This window comes from Thunnus thynnus, chromosome 11 (assembly GCF_963924715.1).
Source record: "Thunnus thynnus chromosome 11, fThuThy2.1, whole genome shotgun sequence".
NCBI classification, from domain to species: Eukaryota; Metazoa; Chordata; class Actinopteri; order Scombriformes; family Scombridae; genus Thunnus; species Thunnus thynnus.
The window spans coordinates 27,465,776-27,486,842 of record NC_089527.1 but is presented as its reverse complement, the minus strand read 5'-3'; the positions used below and the strand labels follow the sequence as shown (position 1 = coordinate 27,486,842).

Below are 21,067 nucleotides of genomic sequence, written 5' to 3'. Positions count from 1 at the left end.
GTCAACAACTGATCTTTGTCCTTGCCTCAAATATGGAAATTTGAATATTCCATGAACCAACTTCCCTGTATTTCCCTCCTGCTAAGCTGCTGTATCAATGGCAAAGTCAGGCCTGGTCATTCAAGACTTAGGTCCAAATTGAAGCATTTTAAACTGTTGGACGGATTGCACTGAAATTTTGAATAAACATTCATGGTCCCTGGAGGATGAATCCTACTTACTGACTTTGGTGATCCCCTGACTTTTCCTCTACAGTGCCACCAGCAGATTGACAATTATGGCTTATTGACATGCCTCAACAACTAGATTGATTTCTGTGTGAATTTGGTAAACATAGATATTTATGGTTCCCAGAGGGAAAAAAAAAGGTTTTGGTGATCACGTGGTGCCACCAGCACACATTTTTTTCTCTTATGTAGTAAAATATCAAAAAATGTATAAGACAGATTGGCAAACCTGCGTACAGACATAGCATGGTTCTCAGATGATGAACCTTAATGATAGTTATCCCATTTCTCCGTAGCACCACTATGAGGGTGACATTATTGGGTTTTGCGTGAAATATCTCATCAAATATTAAATGGATTGCCATGAACATACATGCCATGAATGGTACAAACATTCATGTTCCCCTCAGGATGAACTGTAATAACTTTGTTGATCATCTCGACTTTGCATCTAGCGCCACCATCAGGTCAAAATACCTACTTCAGTTTATAACAAAAAACCTGCAAAACTAATGCCATTTCCATCATCTTCAGTTGTACTGTATGTTTAGTATTAGTTTGCAAATGTCAGCATGCTAACATGCTAAACAAAGATGTTATACCTGCTTAACATTGTCATTGTGAGTATGGAATACTGGTATTTGCATTTAACTCAAAGCACCACTTTGCCTATTGACAGATTTCTTGGCTAAAGTAGCTAAATAGTGAGATCCTTAACATTACTGTGTTATACGTTGGTTTACAAGTAAAATGCCACAGCATGGCACCTTGTTTACTTCCGGCTACTCATATTCATCCATAGTGAAAAGTCATTACAAACTCTGAAAGACAGTACAGTATTAGTGTTAGATCAGTGATGTAATTTTAATGAAACAGTTTGTAAAGGTTCTGGCTATGTATAGCTTCCACTGCAATCCTAATAAAAGAAAATGTTTCTTTTCTTTTAGGAGGAGGGTGTGGCCAGTGCAGCTGAGCTTCACAAAAAGCAAGATCCAGGGGCGGAGCACCTGCTCAAAACCGTTCTCAAAGAACTCTGTATGGACGCCAGGTATTCAAACAAACTAATCAGAGCATGACAATACCTTTTGTGTTTCACTGAAATAATAGTGGGAAAATATTAACAGCATTGCTTTAAACAGTGTTTCTTTGGAAATATCAAAGAAGATAAAACAGAACAACCTTACAACTTCATGTAATTAACATTTTTTAAAGATAAGTGTTTCATCACAGTGTGGTCAACTAACTGACTGTGTGTACACATGGTCTATCTTCCCTCCACTGTGAGACATGTTAAGTATGTTGCCTCAGTTGTTGTGGATTCCATTTACAACATGTCTCTAGTTTGAAGCAGTTAATGTGAAAAAAAGCATGAGTTAATAATTTGAAAGTCCCCCTCCACTCAAAAATGTGTTTTTCTTGTTGTTACGGCGCTTGGAAGTTTGAGCTTCACTGTACAGGATGATGTATGCGCAGAGTTTGACACTAGAAGGCTGTTTTCGCATTTATCTGCAGAATGCAGAAATTTTCTATGTGCTCACCTTAAATCTGAGTTTAAGACGTACCTTGGAGCGTGATTTGTGTTGTCAACTAGTTTGGCAATCCTGGTTCAGTACTCAACTTAAACAAGGGTGAGCCTTCAGTGCACCTACACAGACAATGGACTAAGAATGGATATTTGCATATTAATCTATTCTGGATTTTTCAATGATGGAAAAGTAGTAAATGTAATTTTAAGGACTTTTTTGTGAAAAAAACAAAACAGATACAAATTATTCAAAGCAGCGTATTTTTACACATCTTAAAACATATGTGGAAGGGATCTTTAATCTTTTTTTTGTCATCTCTCTACTTCTCTACTTCTGACACTACATGACACCAAATGTGATGTAACATATTTGATCCAATGTCTGACATTGAGAGGAAGATGATTACAAACCCCTGAAACTTGATAGTGTATGTCAGTGTTTTTAGATAGTTGTAGTATTTTTTATTCATTTGTTTTGAGTTTCTTTCTCTTATTTTTTTCTCTTGATTTGGAACATTCAGTTCATTACAGACAGCACCCCATTGCTGCTAAAGCCAGATTTATAGTTCTGCATCACATTCAGGCTATGTGTGTTGCCTTTGTAGTTTTGCAGACTACTGAAGCACTGCACCACTGGAGATTGCAAGCTGAAAAAAATGTTCATTTATTTTCTCTAGCAAAGCCATTTCCACTGCAAACCTTCTGCTCACAGTGCGTTTACATGCACTTAAGAAACCAGATGGTGCGGATAATCAGGGAGTTTACATGCACTGTGGTAAACTGGTTATTGTAAATTCATGTATACACATGCAGCAGATCAGAAATCAGATTTCTCCCCTACCCCCTCCTTATTTTGGAAGTGTGGCTTACTGATTTTAATAGTATTCATGATGATTGCTCTATATCGAAAAATTGAATGAAAAAATGGAAATACAATAACTGTGGGGCATAAAGCATGATGCGGAATGATAATGCACAATACACTGGTCATGTGTTACTTTGGCGCTATCACAGTGGAAATATGATGCTGAAATATAAAACAACAGGACCGCTGTACACTGTGACGCACAACTATAATTCCACCTCAACTCTACTGTTGTCTTGGGAAAAGTGTAGACGCACATGTGCTTCCTCAGTGATACACGGTGTCACCAGCTGTTTCTTATTACCTGCTAGTGATTAGTCTCACCAGGACAATGGTTCAGGGAGAATGTCCTCACAAACATGTGTTGAAAGCCTGTCCTGTTTCTCTGCAGGAGTTTCATAGCAGCAGCAGAGGCCAAGTTGAAGGCGGAGCTAAAGTCCACTTACCTGACACAGCTGGACAAGAAACGCCTCACAATGTGTAAACAGGAACTGGTGGGAAAACCCGAGATACACACACAAATACACTAACAGACACACTGAAAACACCTCATTAAATTTTAAATGAGTGTGCTCAGCCATTTTCTACTGAAAGATCCAAGATCTTTGGATCTTAAAAAGTTTACAAAGTAAAACATTTTGATGCCCTTACAGTACTCTGAGTAGGGTAATTTTCAACACACATCAAGAACCATGAAGATTAGGTATGAAGAAGGATGTGGCCGTAAAAGTGCACTTGAATCATGTCATATCTCTTGATTTTGTTTGTTCAACAGCAAAAATATTGTTTTTGATCTGTTAATGCTGTTCATTACTGCTAATCTCATCACAATAATATGTATTTTGTTTAGTTTTACACTGCAGCGGCTTTAGATTTTTAGCTGGTTATTCATTTTGACTGCAGTGTTTGCTGTGCTGTGTTGCATTATAACAACGTGTGTATTTGTGTGTGTTGCAGGAGATTATGATAGGAGAGGCACAGTCTGTGGCAGAGAGGAAGAGGAATACTGGTGGCATGAAAGAAATGCTGCAGGATACAACAAAACTCATACAAAAACTACGCTTCCTTGTGGTGGAGGTACAGAACTCACCCTGTGTGTGTGTGTGTGTGTGTGTGTGTGTGTGTGTGTGTGTTTGCATGTGTTTGTATTTGTCTGTGCACATCCTGACACTTTCCTGTGTGTGTGATACATCACTTTTTTCTGCGTTTACCTTTTAAATTGTATTTGTTCTTCTACACACACATGCACGCCTTTGCACACCGCAGCCCCAACACACAGTCCCAGACATATTTGTGTGGTTGCTAAGCAACAACAAGCGTGTTGCGTATGCTCGGGTTCGAGCCAGAGACGTGCTGTTCTCCAGCAACCAGGAGGCCAAAGGAATCCACTGTGGCAAGATAATAACACTTTTCATGAAGGTATATACATATACACAGAGATTTAAACTTTGGTGTCGTCTAGTATTGGACGGTTGGTAGAGAAAATCTGATATGTGTGTGTGTGCATATGCGTGCATGCGTGTGTGTGTGTTTGTGCAGCCTCCAGGGAAGCGTGTTGCAGGCTTGTCAGTCCAAGCGAAGCTGGATGTGTATCTGTGGTTTGGAACCTGTTCAGAATCCACCCACATGCTGGACAACCTGCCTGCAGGCTTCACTCCAGCCACAGGAGGCGCTGATGCCAACTGCCCTCCCACACACCTGATCTGCACAGGTGAGAAAGAAACAGATTATTACAATCCCTTTTTTTCAGTTATTTTTTGTCATTTTGTCTTTGAAATTAGTTTTTACCACAAACTGAAAAACAAACATCAGTCAATACTAATTATCATTATTATTACTATAAACTAATAATTTCTAACACACATTTTGTTAGACATTTTGGGAAATATGCTTATTTGTTTATATATATTAATTATATAAATTACAATTAATTAATATAAATTTGTTATCTTTGTACAGAGCCAGGCTAGCTCTTTTCCCTGTATTCTAGTGTTTTTGCTAAACTAACCTAGCCTAATATTTAATGGACAGGCATAAGACAGGTATTGATCTTCTTATCTAACTCTCCACCAGGAAGCAAATAAACGTACTTTATCAAAGTATTCCTAAACTAAACTCAATTCTACTGCAGCACTGTAGCTTTTAGAGCTTTTGTATGGCAAAAAAGCTTAAAAGTTAAGTTACACTAGATGTCACCAGTGATAAGTGAAAGAATATGTTTTAGTGATTTAAATTTTCCCCAGACTACATGGTCTTGTCTGTATGTGTGTGTCTCCAGAGCAGCATCAGTTCCAGTTGAGGTGCCACATGTATCAGGCTCGTGGTCTGATTGCTGCTGACAACTCCGGTCTGTCTGACCCATTCGCCCGAGTCACCTATCTGTCACACAGCCAGACTACCAATGTAAGCACACACTGTATGCATGTGTCATCAATGTTCCTCTGAAATCATTGTTCTTATTTTAGACTTTTGTATTAATGATTACATTCAGATCACAGAGATGAACCATGAGTATTTTAATTTAAATTGAAATGAAACATGACAGATACAGCTTGTCGAAAAGGTAAAAATACTATTTCACATGGCACATTTCACGTGACATGTTGTGTTATGTGTTTTGGGGTGATGGAGGGAGATACAACAGCTGATGTTAGCATGAGGCTATCTGCAGAATAATATTGACACCCAGGTCATAAGTGTACACTGTATAAATATGATTGGATGTAACTAGTGAGCCGGTGGCCACCTGATGTAAGCTCCACTTTTGAGATTGGACTTGACTAGTAGATGAGTGATGGTCTTGTGAGTAGTTTATGACTAATAATAACATTTGCTATCTGTTGTAATCACTCTTTACTGTGAATAAGATTGTACCTCCAGAGCTGACGCTGTCCGGATTTATTTATATGTGTGTTCTTGTGTGTATGTGTTGCTGTTAGGTGATCAGTCAGACTCTCAGTCCTACATGGAATCAATGTTTGCCAATGAACCGCCTCCTGCTGAGCGGAGAGCTGCAGTACATCCAGCAGGAACCACCTTGCATCCAAATAGAGGTGTACGACGACGACGCACTGGTACTGCTAACGTCTTTGTGGTTAGACACACAGACAGATGAATAGATCAAGTCATGGTTTCAAGACTATTTTGTATACAGTATGTTGCTACCAGCTGCTGATTGGACTGACCCTGTGACCATCTCTTTACACCCTGTCCCCCCGTGTGCAGGGTAAGGCAGAGTATCTGGGGGCCACAGTGGCGGTGCCAGAGGTGCAGCTGGCGTCTGACACCTACACACCTCCAACACTGAAGTACAGCCCACTGCACTGTGGCAGCCAGTCAGGAGGAGAACTGCTGGCTGCCTTTGAACTGGTGCAGGTCAGTCACTTCTATAACCATTCAGCTTCCATCATAATAATGCAATAATGTGAATAGTAATAATGAAGAGAAGTCATTGTGATAAATGTGTAGATTCCAATGTCTGGAGAGCAGATGATGCCGGCGTTACAGGAACAAGAAGGAGGCGTCTACACGGTTCCTGCCAACATCAGGCCTGTTCTCAGCACCTTCAGACTAGAGGTTAGACTGCCTGTGTGTGTATGTCACTCCCTCAGTGCTTTGAAACATTCCGCAATGCACAGTCATTATAAAATCACAGGAGAGCAAGAAAAGACTTTAAAACTCACACTCTAATATCTCAAAAACAATAAAAGATAGAAAAAACATGTAAATTCAAGATTTGTAGGTCAAAGTCTCATGACTCATTTAAAGTTCAAATGAAGTTTGTATCTAAAACTATCTCCATTCAAATATATGAGTATTTCTCTGTGTCCAGCTGCAGTTACTTATTGTCTCTCCACACCTGACAGTACACGTCAATCAAACTTTGACCAGGTCATGTGGGTTAGTGGTCATGTGGTAAGTTTTTACTTTTCTAAAAATAGACTTGATGAAAATTAGGAAAATAATTTGTTTTACACACAAATTCATTAAGAGTTTTCAATTTACTAATTGAAATTCAAGTGAATGGGCCCAAAACTTGCATGATTTTGATGACACAGGTTTGAGCAGCCCTGCAGAAAATTCTCATCCTGTCGATCAAACTTTCAAAATAAAAGCACACCACTTGTAAGAAATATCCCTCATTTTTAAAAAGCAAAATGATCTGATCCAGATGGGCCAGAGTGCGAGGTCCCGACCAACGTTGCTGGCAGCTTTAATTTAGTTAGTAGTCCTCTGCCTTTTGGGCTCGGTCCCTAATGATAATAATAATTCAGTGTTGGATCTTGAAACTTGAATATAATTTCACCACCAGTGGCAGATTTTTCTTAGTGACTTGTAATGTGGGTGAAAGGTCAGAAACATGTCTTTGAAATCACTGTTGGAACAATGACATGGAAAAATGCTAACACCAACATACCGTATTGGCCTATTTGGGAAGCCATGTGGACAGAAAAACATAAAACCATCAGGAGAGAAAGACCCAATAAAAGCTCATGAAATGGGCTGTTGTAACATCAGTTACAGGTCTGGACTGGTATTGTCTTTGCTCCCAGTGTTCAGCCAATATTACTTTACATTTTGGCTAATTTACACCATTAAATGTATGCTGAGTTCTCTATTAGCAGTTCCTGTTTACATGTAGCTGCTTCCTATGAGGACTTAATGTTGATCTTCACAGATAATACTGTGTTTCTTCCCAGCATGAATAACACAAGTCATTTGACAGCCAGTTTATACTATTGTGAATGCAGTTTCCATTTTACTGTAGCTACTAATTCATTTTTACAACAATGAGTCTGAATGATTGTGGTTTCTTTTATTTGTAATCACCATTATTGAACTTTTGCACAGTTTCACATTTGCTTCCAGTAATTTATTTGAAGTGTGTTTAACTGGCTGCAGAGTTGTGCACCTACACACATAGTAGGGGGCAGAAAAAATCACACGGAATAATAACAATCAAGTGTTTATGTCTGAAACATGTATTGATATTCATGCTTAGGCTTTGTCCAGCTGGATATTCATGTCTATTACAGACCACATCCTGTCATTTCTTCACGGTTAAAATGGCATCAGGAACCATGAGTTGACTTTCAGAGGAGCACAGAGAATATTTGATTCCCCACCTCCTCCTGTGATGTTCATCCTGTCTGAATGGAACTTTACTCTTGTTTAAATCATAACATCATATTTGACAGCAGAGCTTCTACTTTCTAACATTCACAGTAAAGTAAAGTAAAGTCATGCAGTTGTTGTTTTTTTATTTTTTAATTTTTTATTTGTATTTTCATGTGGTATTTGTGATCAATTGAGGTTTAATTTAGTAGTTTCCAATCAGCCTGACCTGCATGTCTTTGTGTTGTGGGAGGAAACCCGAGAGCCGGGAGAAAACCCACGCAGACACGAGGAGAACATGCAAACTCCACACAGAAACAAGCAGAAACAGGCAGGTGGAGGTGTTTCTGTGAGGCTGCAGTGCTGATCACTGAGCCCGCGTGCCGCCCTGAAGGGGGAAGGAAGGAGGTTAGGAAAGGTGGAGGGGAGAGGGAGGAGAGGTAGAGGGGGAGAGGAGAGAGGGTGGGGTTTAGGGGGAGAGGAGAGAGGGGAGGGGGGAGAGGGAGGAGAGGTAGAGGGGGAGAGGAGAGAGGGTGGGGTTTAGGGGGAGAGGAGAGAGGGGAGGGGTGAGGAGAGAGGTTGGCGGAGAGGGGTGAAAGGTAGAACGGAGTAGGAAAAGGAGTTGGGGGTAAAGGAAGATGAGGAAAGGAGGAAGGATGGGGGTGAGAAAGATGGAGGAGAGGAGGGAGGATGGAGAGAGGGAGGAAGGGTGGAGAGGTGAAGGGGTTCTGCTTGTTGTTCAGCCTCCGCTGGACAACAAGCAGTTTCCTCCACCTTTCTGTCGCTCTTCTTGCGTCTCCAGCCCCAAAAACCTGTTTTCTTCTCCTTGTTTTCTTTCTGTGTCTGTGCCATCTTCTCCTCTTTTTCTTTTTTCTTCTTTTCCATCTTCTGCTCTTGTTCTTTTTTCTTCTTTTCCATTTTCTCCTCTTTTTCTTTCTTCTTCTCTTCTTTTGCTCTTTGTTTCTTTTCCTCCTTCTCCCGTTTTTGTCTTGCTTTCTTTTGTTTCTTGTCCTCATTTTCTTGTGGGTTCTCATCTTTATTCCCTTCATTTTCTTGTGGGTTCTCTTCTTTATTCCCTTCATTTTCTTGTGGGTTCTCATCGTTCTTCACTTCATTTTCTTGTGGGTTCTCTTCTTTATTCCCTTCATTTTCTTGTGGGTTCTCTTCTTTATTCCCTTCATTTTCTTGTGGGTTCTCATCGTTCTTCACTTCATTTTCTTGTGGGTTCTCTTCTTTATTCCCTTCATTTTCTTGTGGGTTCTCTTCTTTCATCCCCTGGTTTTCATGTTCTTTCTGTTCCATCTTCTGGCTGTGCAGAAGCGCCTCCTCTCTCAGCTGGGCAGAAGCTAACAGTATGGCTTTTTCTGCCTGCCATCTGGCCGTGACCTTGTCACACTCCTCCTTCCAGAAGCGTTGGATGCTGTTGGCCTGCATGCTGTTGCTTTGGACACTTTCTCTGAGGGAGGAGATGAGTGTATCTCTCTCAGAGATGTCCTCTCTACTCTTCTGGAGTAGAGAGGACACCTCTGTGAGTTCCCTCTCCTTGGACTCCAGACGTTCCGCCAGCCTTCTTATGGTGGCGTTACTGGCCTGTAACCTCTGGTCACAAAGCAACCAGTTGCCCAGCATGGGCTCCACAGTTTGGGACCAGTTGTTCCATTCCGCAATCTGCCTGTGAGCAATGTTGAGGCAACTCTGCAGATATCCGCAGTCGCGGCAGGGAGGCCTTCCAGCCGGTGGTCTCTGCCGGTTGGAATGCTGATTAGGACGCTGATGTGGTGCAGCATCAGCAAATCTGCCCTGACGTCTTGGGTTATCTCCTCTGTTCATTGTTTTTACAAAGACAATGTCCAGAGGTAGTAAATAGTAAGATGTCTGTCGTAGACTGTAGTGGTAGACGCTAGTTGTGCGTGAAGGATGGTCTTCGTTCTTCGTTCTTTGGTCTTTGATTGACTGTGAATCTGTAACACGATACTTGTGTGCGGATGTGAGATGAAATGGTCTCAGTTTACAGATAAACTGATGATCCACAATCTTGCATCATAAAGCCGTCTTGCCTTTGATGTGTCATAGGTTCACAAGGGTCACATGTCTGATGACATCCGGAACTGATGACATCATGAGCTCAACCTTGGAGGAGGTCATGTGACCTGACAGCAGATATCAGATTAAAAAATAAAAGTTGCATTAAAAAATGAAAGTTGGATTAAAAAATAAAAGTTGGGTTAAAAAATAAAAGATATCAGGTTAAAAAACATATCATATCACATTTAAAAAGATTGAAATCTTTGGAGCAAAGTTACATTGATGTTGACATTATTTCAATTACTGACTAATGATCTCTAAACCAGCTGATTTCTACTTTGTTTTGGAAGCTGATTCATCAAACACCTTTACGTTGAACTTGCTTTGTGATACAGACCCCTGAATAATTGACCTAGTTGACAGTTAAAGGCTGCTGTCAGTGTTGGACGGATATTAAAAACAGAAAAACTCAGTCAGTGGTCATCATAATGCAAAAATGAGTGCAATAATTTCTGTTTGAGACCTCATTGTCACATGAGCTTTACAATATTTACTACAATATTTGCATTGCATGTAGTGGTGTGGGTGTTACGCATCGTAGTTGATCCATGATCCATATGGATCGCCCCCCATGGTTCGGCAGGCATGTGAACTGCGGATTAATTGCAACATTTAATGTCGCATTTAAGACGACGTAAACAAACTGCTGGAAGTACAAGTCATGGACAGACAGCTGAGCAGCTAATTAGCTACATAGCTGCTAACTGACGTTAGCGGTGCACTTTTCCCCAGTCAATGTTTCTTTGGTGGCTCGTTCAACAAGCTGCAGGACAAGACGTGTGTTCATGTTTGCAAATTATCATCAAGTTTTGATGATGTGGACACAAAATGTTGTTTCATTCACTACCATGTTTAAAAGAGGAAGATATCAGGCCTCATATTGCAATTTAATCTAACAATTGAGCATTGAGTATTTTATATATTTTATTTAAACATAAGACAACTTGAATGTTGTTGTCATTTAAGACCATGGGCAAAAGTTCCTTGCTGGAAGTGTTTTACAGAATATATGGAAAACAATGTTTTATTTGTCCCTCCCCCTTTTTTTTGGCTGATCCATAAAATGATCCGATCCATGACTCAGATCTGTGATACGATCCGAACCGTGAGTTTTGTGATCAGTTGTCCCTTAACTGCATGTATGTCAGAAAGATTAGTGTCAGCCTAAAAAATATGGCAAACTGTTTAGCATGAATAATGTAGTGTGTAGATTTCATTTAGATGGCTTTGCCCTCCCACCCTCATTACTGCCTGTGGTTGCAGAGAGAAACCGTATCCAGCTACAGTGAAGCAGCCACGCCGATGAATGAATATGAATTTGGTGCTAATTACACTGTGAATAATAGTCACTTAAATGTTATTAACACAACAAACTTATAAAAAAGTCAACTGACCCCTCCCACCCCACGCCGCCACCAATCAGAAACCAGCTCACATAAACATAAAGTCTGACTAAATGAATTAAAGATTCCATGTGGAATTTTTTTGTAAACAAACAAAGCTTCTGTTTGCATTCAGTGTTCAGTTTCTCACCACAACACATTGATAACATTGAGTAACTAACAGCTACTAACAAACATGTTACATTACTTACATCTATGTTCACTAGCTGCAGTCTTCTTCTCTTTCTTTGCTCACACATTTTTGCATTACTTGGTGCGTTAGCACCAAATATTTGAGTGTTTGTTTACATTTTAACAAACAGTCTCCATTAAAAGTCTGCTGAATTAGCTTTTAGCAAGTCCTGTTTGTAATGTAGCCTACTATCACTGGATTACTTTCATACTGAAGAAACCTTTCAAATGTGATGATTCTCAGGCAAGTTCTGCAGCCTCTTTTTTCTATGATTTCAAAACATTTTCAAAACATTGAACACATATTCTTAAAATCACTTTGGCACATTTTGAACAGAATTTTCTCTTAAAGCAACATCCTCAAAACATTCTCACAATGTAAACCTTCGTAAACATTCCACATTGCAGGAACGTTTTATGAAATTATGAAAAGCAGTGAGGCATTCTTTCAAATCCAATGTTTTCCCAAAACCACAAAATTCATATAAGTCCAACGCTGCTGGCAGCTTTAATTTAGTTAGTAGTCCTCTGCCTTTTGGGCTCGGTCCCTAATGATAATAATAATTCAGTGTTGGATCTTGAAACTTGAATATAAGTTCACCACCAGTGGCAGATTTTTCTTAGTGACTTGTAATGTGGGTGAAAGGTCAGAAACATGTCTTTGAAATCACTGTTGGAACAATGACATGGAAAAATGCTAACACCAACATACCGTATTGGCCTATTTGGGAACCGATGTGGACAGAAAAAGATAAAACCATCAGGAGAGAAAGACCCAATAAAAGCTCATGAAATGGGCTGTTGTAACATCAGTTACAGGTCTGGACTGGTATTGTCTTTGCTTCCAGTGTTCAGCCAATATTACTTTACATTTTGGCTAATTTACACCATTAAATGTATGCTGAGTTCTCTATTAGAAGTTCCTGTTTACATGTAGCTGCTTCCTATGAGGACTTAATGTTGATCTTCACAGATAATACTGTGTTTCTTCCCAGCATGAATAACACAAGTCATTTGACAGCCAGTTTATACTATTGTGAATGCACTTTCCATTTTACTGTAGCTACTAATTCATTTTTACAACAATGAGTCTGAATGATTGTGGTTTCTTTTATTTGTAATCACCATTATTGAACTTTTGCACAGTTTCACATTTGCTTCCAGTAATTTATTTGAAGTGTGTTTAACTTGCTGCAGAGTTGTGCACCTACACACATAGTGGGGGCAGAAAAAGTCACACGGAATAATAACAATCAAGTGTTTATGTCTGAAACATGTATTGATATTCATGCTTAGGCTTTGTCCAGCTGGATATTCATGTCTATTACAGACCACATCCTGTCATTTCTTCACGGTTAAAATGGCATCAGGAACCATGAGTTGACTTTCAGAGGAGCACAGAGAATATTTGATTCCCCACCTCCTCCTGTGATGTTCATCCTGTCTGAATGGAACTTTACTCTTGTTTAAATCATAAGATAATATTTGACAGTAGAGCTTCTACTTTCTAACATTCACAGTAAAGTAAAGTAAAGTCATGCAGTTGTTGTTTTTTTATTTTTTATTTTTTTATTTGTATTTTCATGTGGTATTTGTGATCAATTGAGGTTTAATTTAGTAGTTTCCAATCAGCCTGACCTGCATGTCTTTGTGTTGTGGGAGGAAACCCGAGAGCCGGGAGAAAACCCACGCAGACACGAGGAGAACATGCAAACTCCACACAGAAACAAGCAGAAACAGGCAGGTGGAGGTGTTTCTGTGAGGCTGCAGTGCTGATCACTGAGCCCACGTGCCGCCCTGAAGGGGGAAGGAAGGAGGTTAGGAAAGGTGGAGGGGAGAGGGAGGAGAGGTAGAGGGGGAGAGAAGAGAGGGTGGGGTTTAGGGGGAGAGGAGAGAGGGGAGGGGTGAGGAGAGAGGTTGGCGGAGAGGGGTGAAAGGTAGAACGGAGTAGGAAGAGGAGTTGGGGGTAAAGGGAGATGAGGAAAGGAGGAAGGATGGGGGTGAGAAAGATGGAGGAGAGGAGGGAGGATGGGGAGAGGGAGGAAGGGTGGAGAGGTGAAGGGGTTCTGCTTGTTGTTCAGCCTCCGCTGGACAACAAGCAGTTTCCTCCACCTTTCTGTCGCTCTTCTTGCGTCTCCAGCCCCAAAAATCTGTTTTCTTCTCCTTGTTTTCTTTCTGTGTCTGTGCCATCTTCTCCTCTTGTTCTTTTTTCTTCTTTTCCATTTTCTCCTCTTTTTCTTTCTTCTTCTCTTCTTTTGCTCTTTGTTTCTTTTCCTCCTTCTCCCGTTTTTGTCTTGCTTTCTTTTGTTTCTTGTCCTCATTTTCTTGTGGGTTCTCATCTTTATTCCCTTCATTTTCTTGTGGGTTCTCATCGTTCTTTGCTTCATTTTCTTGTGGGTTCTCATCGTTCTTTGCTTCATTTTCTTGTGGGTTCTCTTCTTTATTCCCTTCATTTTCTTGTGGGTTCTCTTCTTTATTCCCTTCATTTTCTTGTGGGTTCTCATCGTTCTTCGCTTCATTTTCTTGTGGGTTCTCATCGTTCTTCGCTTCATTTTCTTGTGGGTTCTCATCGTTCTTCGCTTCATTTTCTTGTGGGTTCTCATCGTTCTTCGCTTCATTTTCTTGTGGGTTCTCATCTTTATTCCCCTCATTTTCTTGTGGGTTCTCTTCTTTCATCCCCTGGTTTTCATGTTCTTTCTGTTCCATCTTCTGGCTGTGCAGAAGCGCCTCCTCTCTCAGCTGGGCAGAAGCTAACAGTATGGCTTTTTCTGCCTGCCATCTGGCCGTGACCTTGTCACACTCCTCCTTCCAGAAGCGTTGGATGCTGTCGGCCTGCATGCTGTTGCTTTGGACACTTTCTCTGAGGGAGGAGATGAGTGTATCTCTCTCAGAGATGTCCTCTCTACTCTTCTGGAGTAGAGAGGACACCTCTGTGAGTTCCCTCTCCTTGGACTCCAGACGTTCCTCCAGCCTTCTTATGGTGGCGTTACTGGCCTGTAACCTCTGGTCACAAAGCAACCAGTTGCCCAGCATGGGCTCCACAGTTTGGGACCAGTTGTTCCATTCCGCAATCTGCCTGTGAGCAATGTTGAGGCAACTCTGCAGATATCCGCAGTCGCGGCAGGGAGGCCTTCCAGCCGCTGGTCTCTGCCGGTTGGAATGCTGATTAGGACGCTGATGTGGCGCAGCATCAGCAAATCTGCCCTGACGTCTTGGGTTATCTCCTCTGTTCATTGTTTTTAAAAAGACAATGTCCAGAGGTAGTAAATAGTAAGATGTCTGTCGTAGACTGTAGTGGTAGACGCTAGTTGTGCGTGAAGGATGGTCTTCGTTCTTCGTTCTTTGGTCTTTGATTGACTGTGAATCTGTAACACGATACTTGTGTGCGGATGTGAGATGAAATGGTCTCAGTTTACAGATAAACTGATGATCCACAATCTTGCATCATAAAGCCGTCTTGCCTTTGATGTGTCATAGGTTGACAAATGTCACATATCTGATGACATCCGGAACTGATGACATCATGAGCTCAACCTTGGAGGAGGTCATGTGACCTGACAGCAGATATCAGATTAAAAAATAAAAGTTGCATTAAAAAATGAAAGTTGGATTAAAAAATAAAAGTTGGGTTAAAAAATAAAAGATATCAGGTTGAAAAACATATCATATCACATTTAAAAAGATTGAAATATTTGGAGCAAAGTTACATTGATGTTGACATTATTTAAATTACTGACTAATGATCTCTAAACCAGCTGATTTCTACTTTGTTTTGGAAGCTGATTCATCAAACACCTTTACGTTGAACTTGCTTTGTGATACACACCCCTGAAAAATGTACCTAGTTGACAGTTAAAGGCTGCTGTCAGTGTTGGAAGGATATTAAAATCAAAAAAACTCAGTCAGTGGTCATCATAATGCAAAAATGAGTGCAATAATTTCTGTTTGAGACCTCATTGTCACATCAGCTTGACAATATTTACTACAATATTTGCATTGCATGTAGTGGTGTGGGTGTTATGCATCGTAGTCGATCCATGATCCATATGGATCACCCCCCATGGTTCGGCAGGCATGTGAACTGCGGTTTAATTGCAACATTTAATGTCGCATTTAAGACGACGTAAACAAACTGCTGGAAGTACAAGTCATGGACAGACAGCTGAGCAGCTAATTAGCTACATAGCTGCTAACTGACGTTAGCGGTGCACTTTTCCCCAGTCAATGTTTCTTTGGTGGCTCGTTCAACAAGCTGCAGGACAAGACGTGTGTTCATGTTTGCAAATTATCATCAAGTTTTGATAATGTGGACACAAAATGTTGTTTCATTCACTACCATGTTTAAAAGAGGAAGATATCAGGCCTCATATTGCAATTTAATCTAACAATTGAGCATTGAGTATTTTATATATTTTATTTAAACATTAGACATCTTGAATGTAGTTTTCATTTAAGACCATGGGCAAAAGTTCCTTGCTGTAAGTGTTTTACAGAATATATGGAAAACAATGTTTTATTTGTCCCTCCCCCTTTTTTTTGGCTGATCCATAAAATGATCTGATCCATGACTCAAATCCGTGATACGATCCGAACCGTGAGTTTTGTGATTAGTTGTTCCTTAACTGCATGTATGTCAGAAAGATTAGTGTCAGCCTAAAAAATATGGCAAACTGTTTAGCATGAATAATGTAGTGTGTAGATTTCATTTAGATGGCTTTGCCCTCCCACCCTCATTACTGCCTGTGGTTGCAGAGAGAAACCGTATCCAGCTACAGTGAAGCAGCCGCGCCGATGAATGAATATGAATTTGGTGCTAATTACACTGTGAATAATAGTCACTGAAATGTTATTAACACAACAAACTTATAAAAAAGTCAACTGACCCCTCCCACCCCACGCCGCCACCAATCATGAAGTCTGACTAAGTGAATTAAAGATTCCATGTGGAATTTTTTTGTAAACAAACAAAGCTTCTGTTTGCATTCAGTGTTCAGTTTCTCACCACAACACATTGATAACATTGAGTAACTAACAGCTACTAACAAACATGTTACATTACTTACATCTATGTTCACTAGCTGCAGTCTTCTTCTCTTTCTTTGCTCACACATTTTTGCATTACTTGGTGCGTTACCACCAAATATTTGAGTGTTTGTTTACATTTTAACAAACAGTCTCCATTAAAAGTCTGCTGAATTAGCGTTTAGCAAGTCCTGTTTGTAATGTAGCCTACTATCACTCGATTACTTTCATACTGAAGAAACCTTTCAAATGTGATGATTGTCAGGCAAGTTCTGCAGCCTCTTTTTTCTATGATTTCAAAACATTTTCAAAACATTAAACACATATTCTTAAAATCACTTTGGCACATTTTGAACAGAATTTTCTCTTAAAGCAACATCCTCAAAACATTCTCACAATTTAGACCTTCGTAAACATGCAACATTGCAGGAAGGTTTTATAAAATGATGAAAAGCAGTGAGGCATTCTTTCAAATCCAATGTTTTCCCAAAATCACAAAATTCATATAAGTCCAACGCTGCTGGCAGCTTTAATTTTTATATACATTTTCAACAAATCACTTTAAAAAGCTAAAATCAACAATGACTTTATGCTTCCAACTAGTACTGCCAGGTTAGATGTGGTTAAGTTCAGAGTAAAGTTGTGTGATAGAGTTTTGTCTGCTATCTATATAAACACACAATGAAAATGAAAAACACTGCAATTTTAGGAATAAAAGTGATTTTTCTCCTGAGAAGCTGACAGGTTAGAGGGAAAACGTTTTAACCCAATAGCACTGACATGAAATGGGAAAACTGATTGATTTCCTGTTTTTGAATGTAAGTAACTATTTAGCCCTATGCACCAAGCTAACCCTGTGTGTGTGTTTTGTCTCTCTGACAGGTGTTATTCTGGGGTCTGAGGGAGCTGAAGAAGGTTCAGCTACTGTCTGTTGATCGCCCACAGGTACGTGCTGTTTTAGGTCTTTGCTTCCTTGGAAGTCACTATATCAAGATTTGACTGAATGGACCATTGCAGCTACTGAATGAGAATTTTATTTGGTGTGTTAAGGTGAAGCGAGTTGGTTCCATCTCCAGCCTCTCTCTGTTAAAATTATAACCTAATCTCTCCTTTCACTATTTGACCCTAATTTGCTGTTTCCTGGTGCTACAAGTCTTATCACTGTCTACCTGTGTGTTGTCCACTGTCTTAGTTGATGTGCTCCCTTCTGACTACAGGACTGAACTAAATCTACACATCTACTACATCTGTTTTTGGTTGGAGTCAGTGTGTTGTATATTATGATGTACATTTGCAAAAGTGGTTGGTTGCAACTGTGATAAAGCATTTCTTTGTCTGCTTCATGTATGCCATTTCAAATTAGATTATTTGGCCATTCAACAAAAGCACAATTGTAAAAACAACATCACAATACCCAGTTACACAATAGAAGAAACTATGAAAAACAGGAGGATCAAACTCTAAACAAACTGAATAATAATCCCTCTCTCTCTGTCCAGGTCTTCATAGAGTGTGCAGGGAAAACGTTGCGTTCCTCCGTCATTCAGAAGTATAAGTCCAACCCAAACTTCACCACGCTGGTTGATTCCATTGAGCTGGTAAGACCAATACAATATTTATAATGTATCATAAAGTAGTACACCCTGGCTTACTTTTGGGGCATCTTAGAAGCCTATTAGTCCGAGATGCATACACTACATGGCCACAAGTATACAACTGGACAACAGTGTGCATCAAACTTTGTGGTAACAGTTTGGGGAAGGCCCTTTCTTTTTTCAACATGACAATGTCTCCGTCTGGAACGCCGACTGTGATCCAGGTCTTATCACTCAACAACAGTACTTGACCTCACTAATGCTCTTGTGGCTGAATGCAAGCAAATGCCTGCAGCCAAATTCCAAATTCAATAATCCCATATGGGTGTAATGTTCAGGTGTCCACATACTTTGGTACAATGTAAGAACTCTCTTCTGTTCTATCGTCCTGCAGGAGTTACCGGAGAATGAACACCTCCACCCTCCTCTCAGTATCACTGTTGTTGATTGGCGGGCCTTTGGTCGCAGCACGTTGGTTGGAAACCACATCATCAACAACCTCAAGGCCTTCAAATACACTCCACCCCCAGCCCCGCCTGCACCCATACAGACACACACACCACCCAAAGTCACATACAGCCTTGAACCTGCCCTAATACCAGAGCCGCAAGGACCTGAGGGTAATATGTGTTCTAGATTCAAGATATTTATTCAAGATTCAAGTTTATTGTCACTCCGGTTGTACAAGTACACTCGTGAGAAATTCTTTGGCTGGTGTGTGTGTGTGTGTGTGTGCATGTGTGCGTGGGGGGGCATATCACACCCGGTGATACGCTGGGCTATGTGCACAACTCTCCCCAGCACCTTGCGGCCCATGCTGGCACACCACATTCAGGGAGAGGTGGTTGTCCTGGCACCACTGTTCCAGGGTGGTCACCTCCTCCCTGTAGGCCATCTCATTGCCGCGGGAGATCAACCCCACAACTGCTGTGTCGTCCGCAAACTTCACAATGGTGTTTGTAGTCTCTATAGCACACAGTTCTGGATGTAGAGGGAATACAGGAGGGTGCTGAGGACACAGCCCTGTGGTGCTGATATATTATTGCTTCTAGTCATTGTCAAACAACGTAGTAAAGTGATAGAAAGTAGATGCCTCTGATAATGTTTAAGAGCAGCTACATTCAGGCCGTTAAAAACACTCTGGTAAAAGACAGAAAAGAACTTACTTGAAATACCACAAGACCCTCTAATCACCCTCTGAGCCTGATGTTCCTTGTTTATGTTGTTAGATTTTTTTGTTTGTTAGACCAAATAGCTCTGTACGGTTAACAATTACCACATTCTTTTTTAAAACATCTGATTTTTTTGACCAATAAAATGGCATATGCAGAGCCCATAAACTATATGTCTATTTAGCTTGAAGGTTTATTATTGTCCCTGGAAATAGTAGTTCAATAAAACATTTGTTGCCCAAGGTCCACTTACTGGAAATTTTCTGAAGCTTTCAGTCACATCTCATTGCTGTCATAAAACCACCTGCTGATGTGACTTAAAGCTCTGGAAAAGGCCCAGTGAGTGGACCTTGCCAATCTGCCCATTGGAAATGGGTAGAAAGTGATAATGATGATGATAGAGGGTTTGATTACAAATTATTGATCCTCTAATCAAGTAGATCTTTGTCTTGTCCAATAGGACTGTCCCAGCCTGCTGGAGAGAGCAGTTCCACTGGAGCAGCAGCAAATCAGGATTTCCTGATCACTGTGGAGGAAGAAACCCCTCCTCCAGCCCCGCCTACCCAAAAGCCTCGACCTGCAAAGAAAAAGGTGAACACACACACACACACACACACACACACACACACACACAGTTTTACCTAAGTATCTTTTGGGGTATTTACATAGACTTACATTAATTTCCTGGAGACTTGCCGTAACCCTAACCATAACTACTGACCCAAAAATCAGCATTTTGCCAGTTGGGGACACAGCTTTTGTTCCCAATTGCACAACCTAACAGTCAACTTAAGACCAGTTGACTGATACACACACATGCGTGTGTGTGCACAGATCAAAAACAGTGTTCTTCTTGGTCACATATTCAACTCTTTTAATGTTATTTGCATGTGTGTATGTTTTAAATCCAGGACAGCAGCACAAAGAGCACTCGTGGTCGTTCCACCAAGCGGAGGAGGCGTACCATCGCTGACGAATCAGCAGAGAGTGTCATCGATTGGTGGTCCAAATACTACGCATCTGTAGAGAAACAGGTAGCTCTGAGTGTATGTGTTAAACACAGGGTTGCAAAAGATTAAAAAAAAAATCATTTGAAAATTTGAAAATGTCAAACATTTGCCCTCCTGTTTGTGTTCTAGGCCAAGCAGAGGGAGGGCTCTCCATTCCCCCATGTGTTCGAAAGAGGTAAGAACTCCTCTTTGGTGACATTATGCCTCCCTCAGACAGCCATGTTGGAGGTGTTCTCTGAACAGCTGGTTGTGTTATGCTTGTTTTTCAGATAATCTCATGATCATAAAGTAGTGACATTGCTGACTTCTTTGTGCAGTAGTGGAGTCCTTAATGTTTGCCTGACTAAAGGGGAGCATTTATGAGCCACAGTCAAATAAATATTTGACTTCTGACAACAGAAATATGTAAATGACAACAACTAAATCATGAGTTCAGCTGTATTAAATGGAGAGTAACAAACTATGTCTTACCTACTCCTTACCAGATGTTGGTGGTGACTAACAGCAATTTAATTACAATGTGATTGGAGATCTTTGCAAAAACAACTTTAGAACACACAACATGTTCACCACTGATAATATGTATTTAGGTCTGTAATTAAAATGTAGGTAAACTGATCATAGGAAAGGTTATCCAACAATTTGCCCCTGACACACACACACACATTGTTGTGTATTGCAGCTCTGTCGTACCACACCATGCTCAGCGATGGAATAGACTCCTTGGGTAAGGACAAAGACATGAAACTAAGAAAGTTGTTGTCATTGATGGGGGATTGAGCATTTTAAAGCCCCTGTTTAAATTTCTGTAAGAAAATCTGCTTAACATCCCGGGAATTGATGGTATCTTATTGGTTTCAGTAGTATATACTGTAGG

At 40.4% G+C, this 21,067-nt stretch overlaps 1 protein-coding gene across 1 annotated transcript in view; it reads left to right on the top strand.

Annotated features, from left to right (window-relative positions):
• fer1l6 (fer-1 like family member 6) overlaps positions 1-21,067 on the top strand; it is a 31,285-nt gene that overhangs the window by 3,177 nt on the left and 7,041 nt on the right. The window contains exons 6-21 of the mRNA XM_067604256.1: positions 1,175-1,275; positions 3,009-3,111; positions 3,575-3,694; positions 3,884-4,036; positions 4,157-4,328; positions 4,896-5,020; positions 5,557-5,691; positions 5,843-5,992; positions 6,086-6,193; positions 17,296-17,358; positions 17,913-18,011; positions 18,403-18,628; positions 19,641-19,771; positions 20,092-20,214; positions 20,320-20,365; positions 20,873-20,917. Of these exons, the coding sequence (XP_067460357.1) occupies positions 1,175-1,275; positions 3,009-3,111; positions 3,575-3,694; positions 3,884-4,036; positions 4,157-4,328; positions 4,896-5,020; positions 5,557-5,691; positions 5,843-5,992; positions 6,086-6,193; positions 17,296-17,358; positions 17,913-18,011; positions 18,403-18,628; positions 19,641-19,771; positions 20,092-20,214; positions 20,320-20,365; positions 20,873-20,917 (1,900 nt within the window). The remainder of the gene's footprint in view (positions 1-1,174; positions 1,276-3,008; positions 3,112-3,574; positions 3,695-3,883; positions 4,037-4,156; positions 4,329-4,895; positions 5,021-5,556; positions 5,692-5,842; positions 5,993-6,085; positions 6,194-17,295; positions 17,359-17,912; positions 18,012-18,402; positions 18,629-19,640; positions 19,772-20,091; positions 20,215-20,319; positions 20,366-20,872; positions 20,918-21,067) is intronic.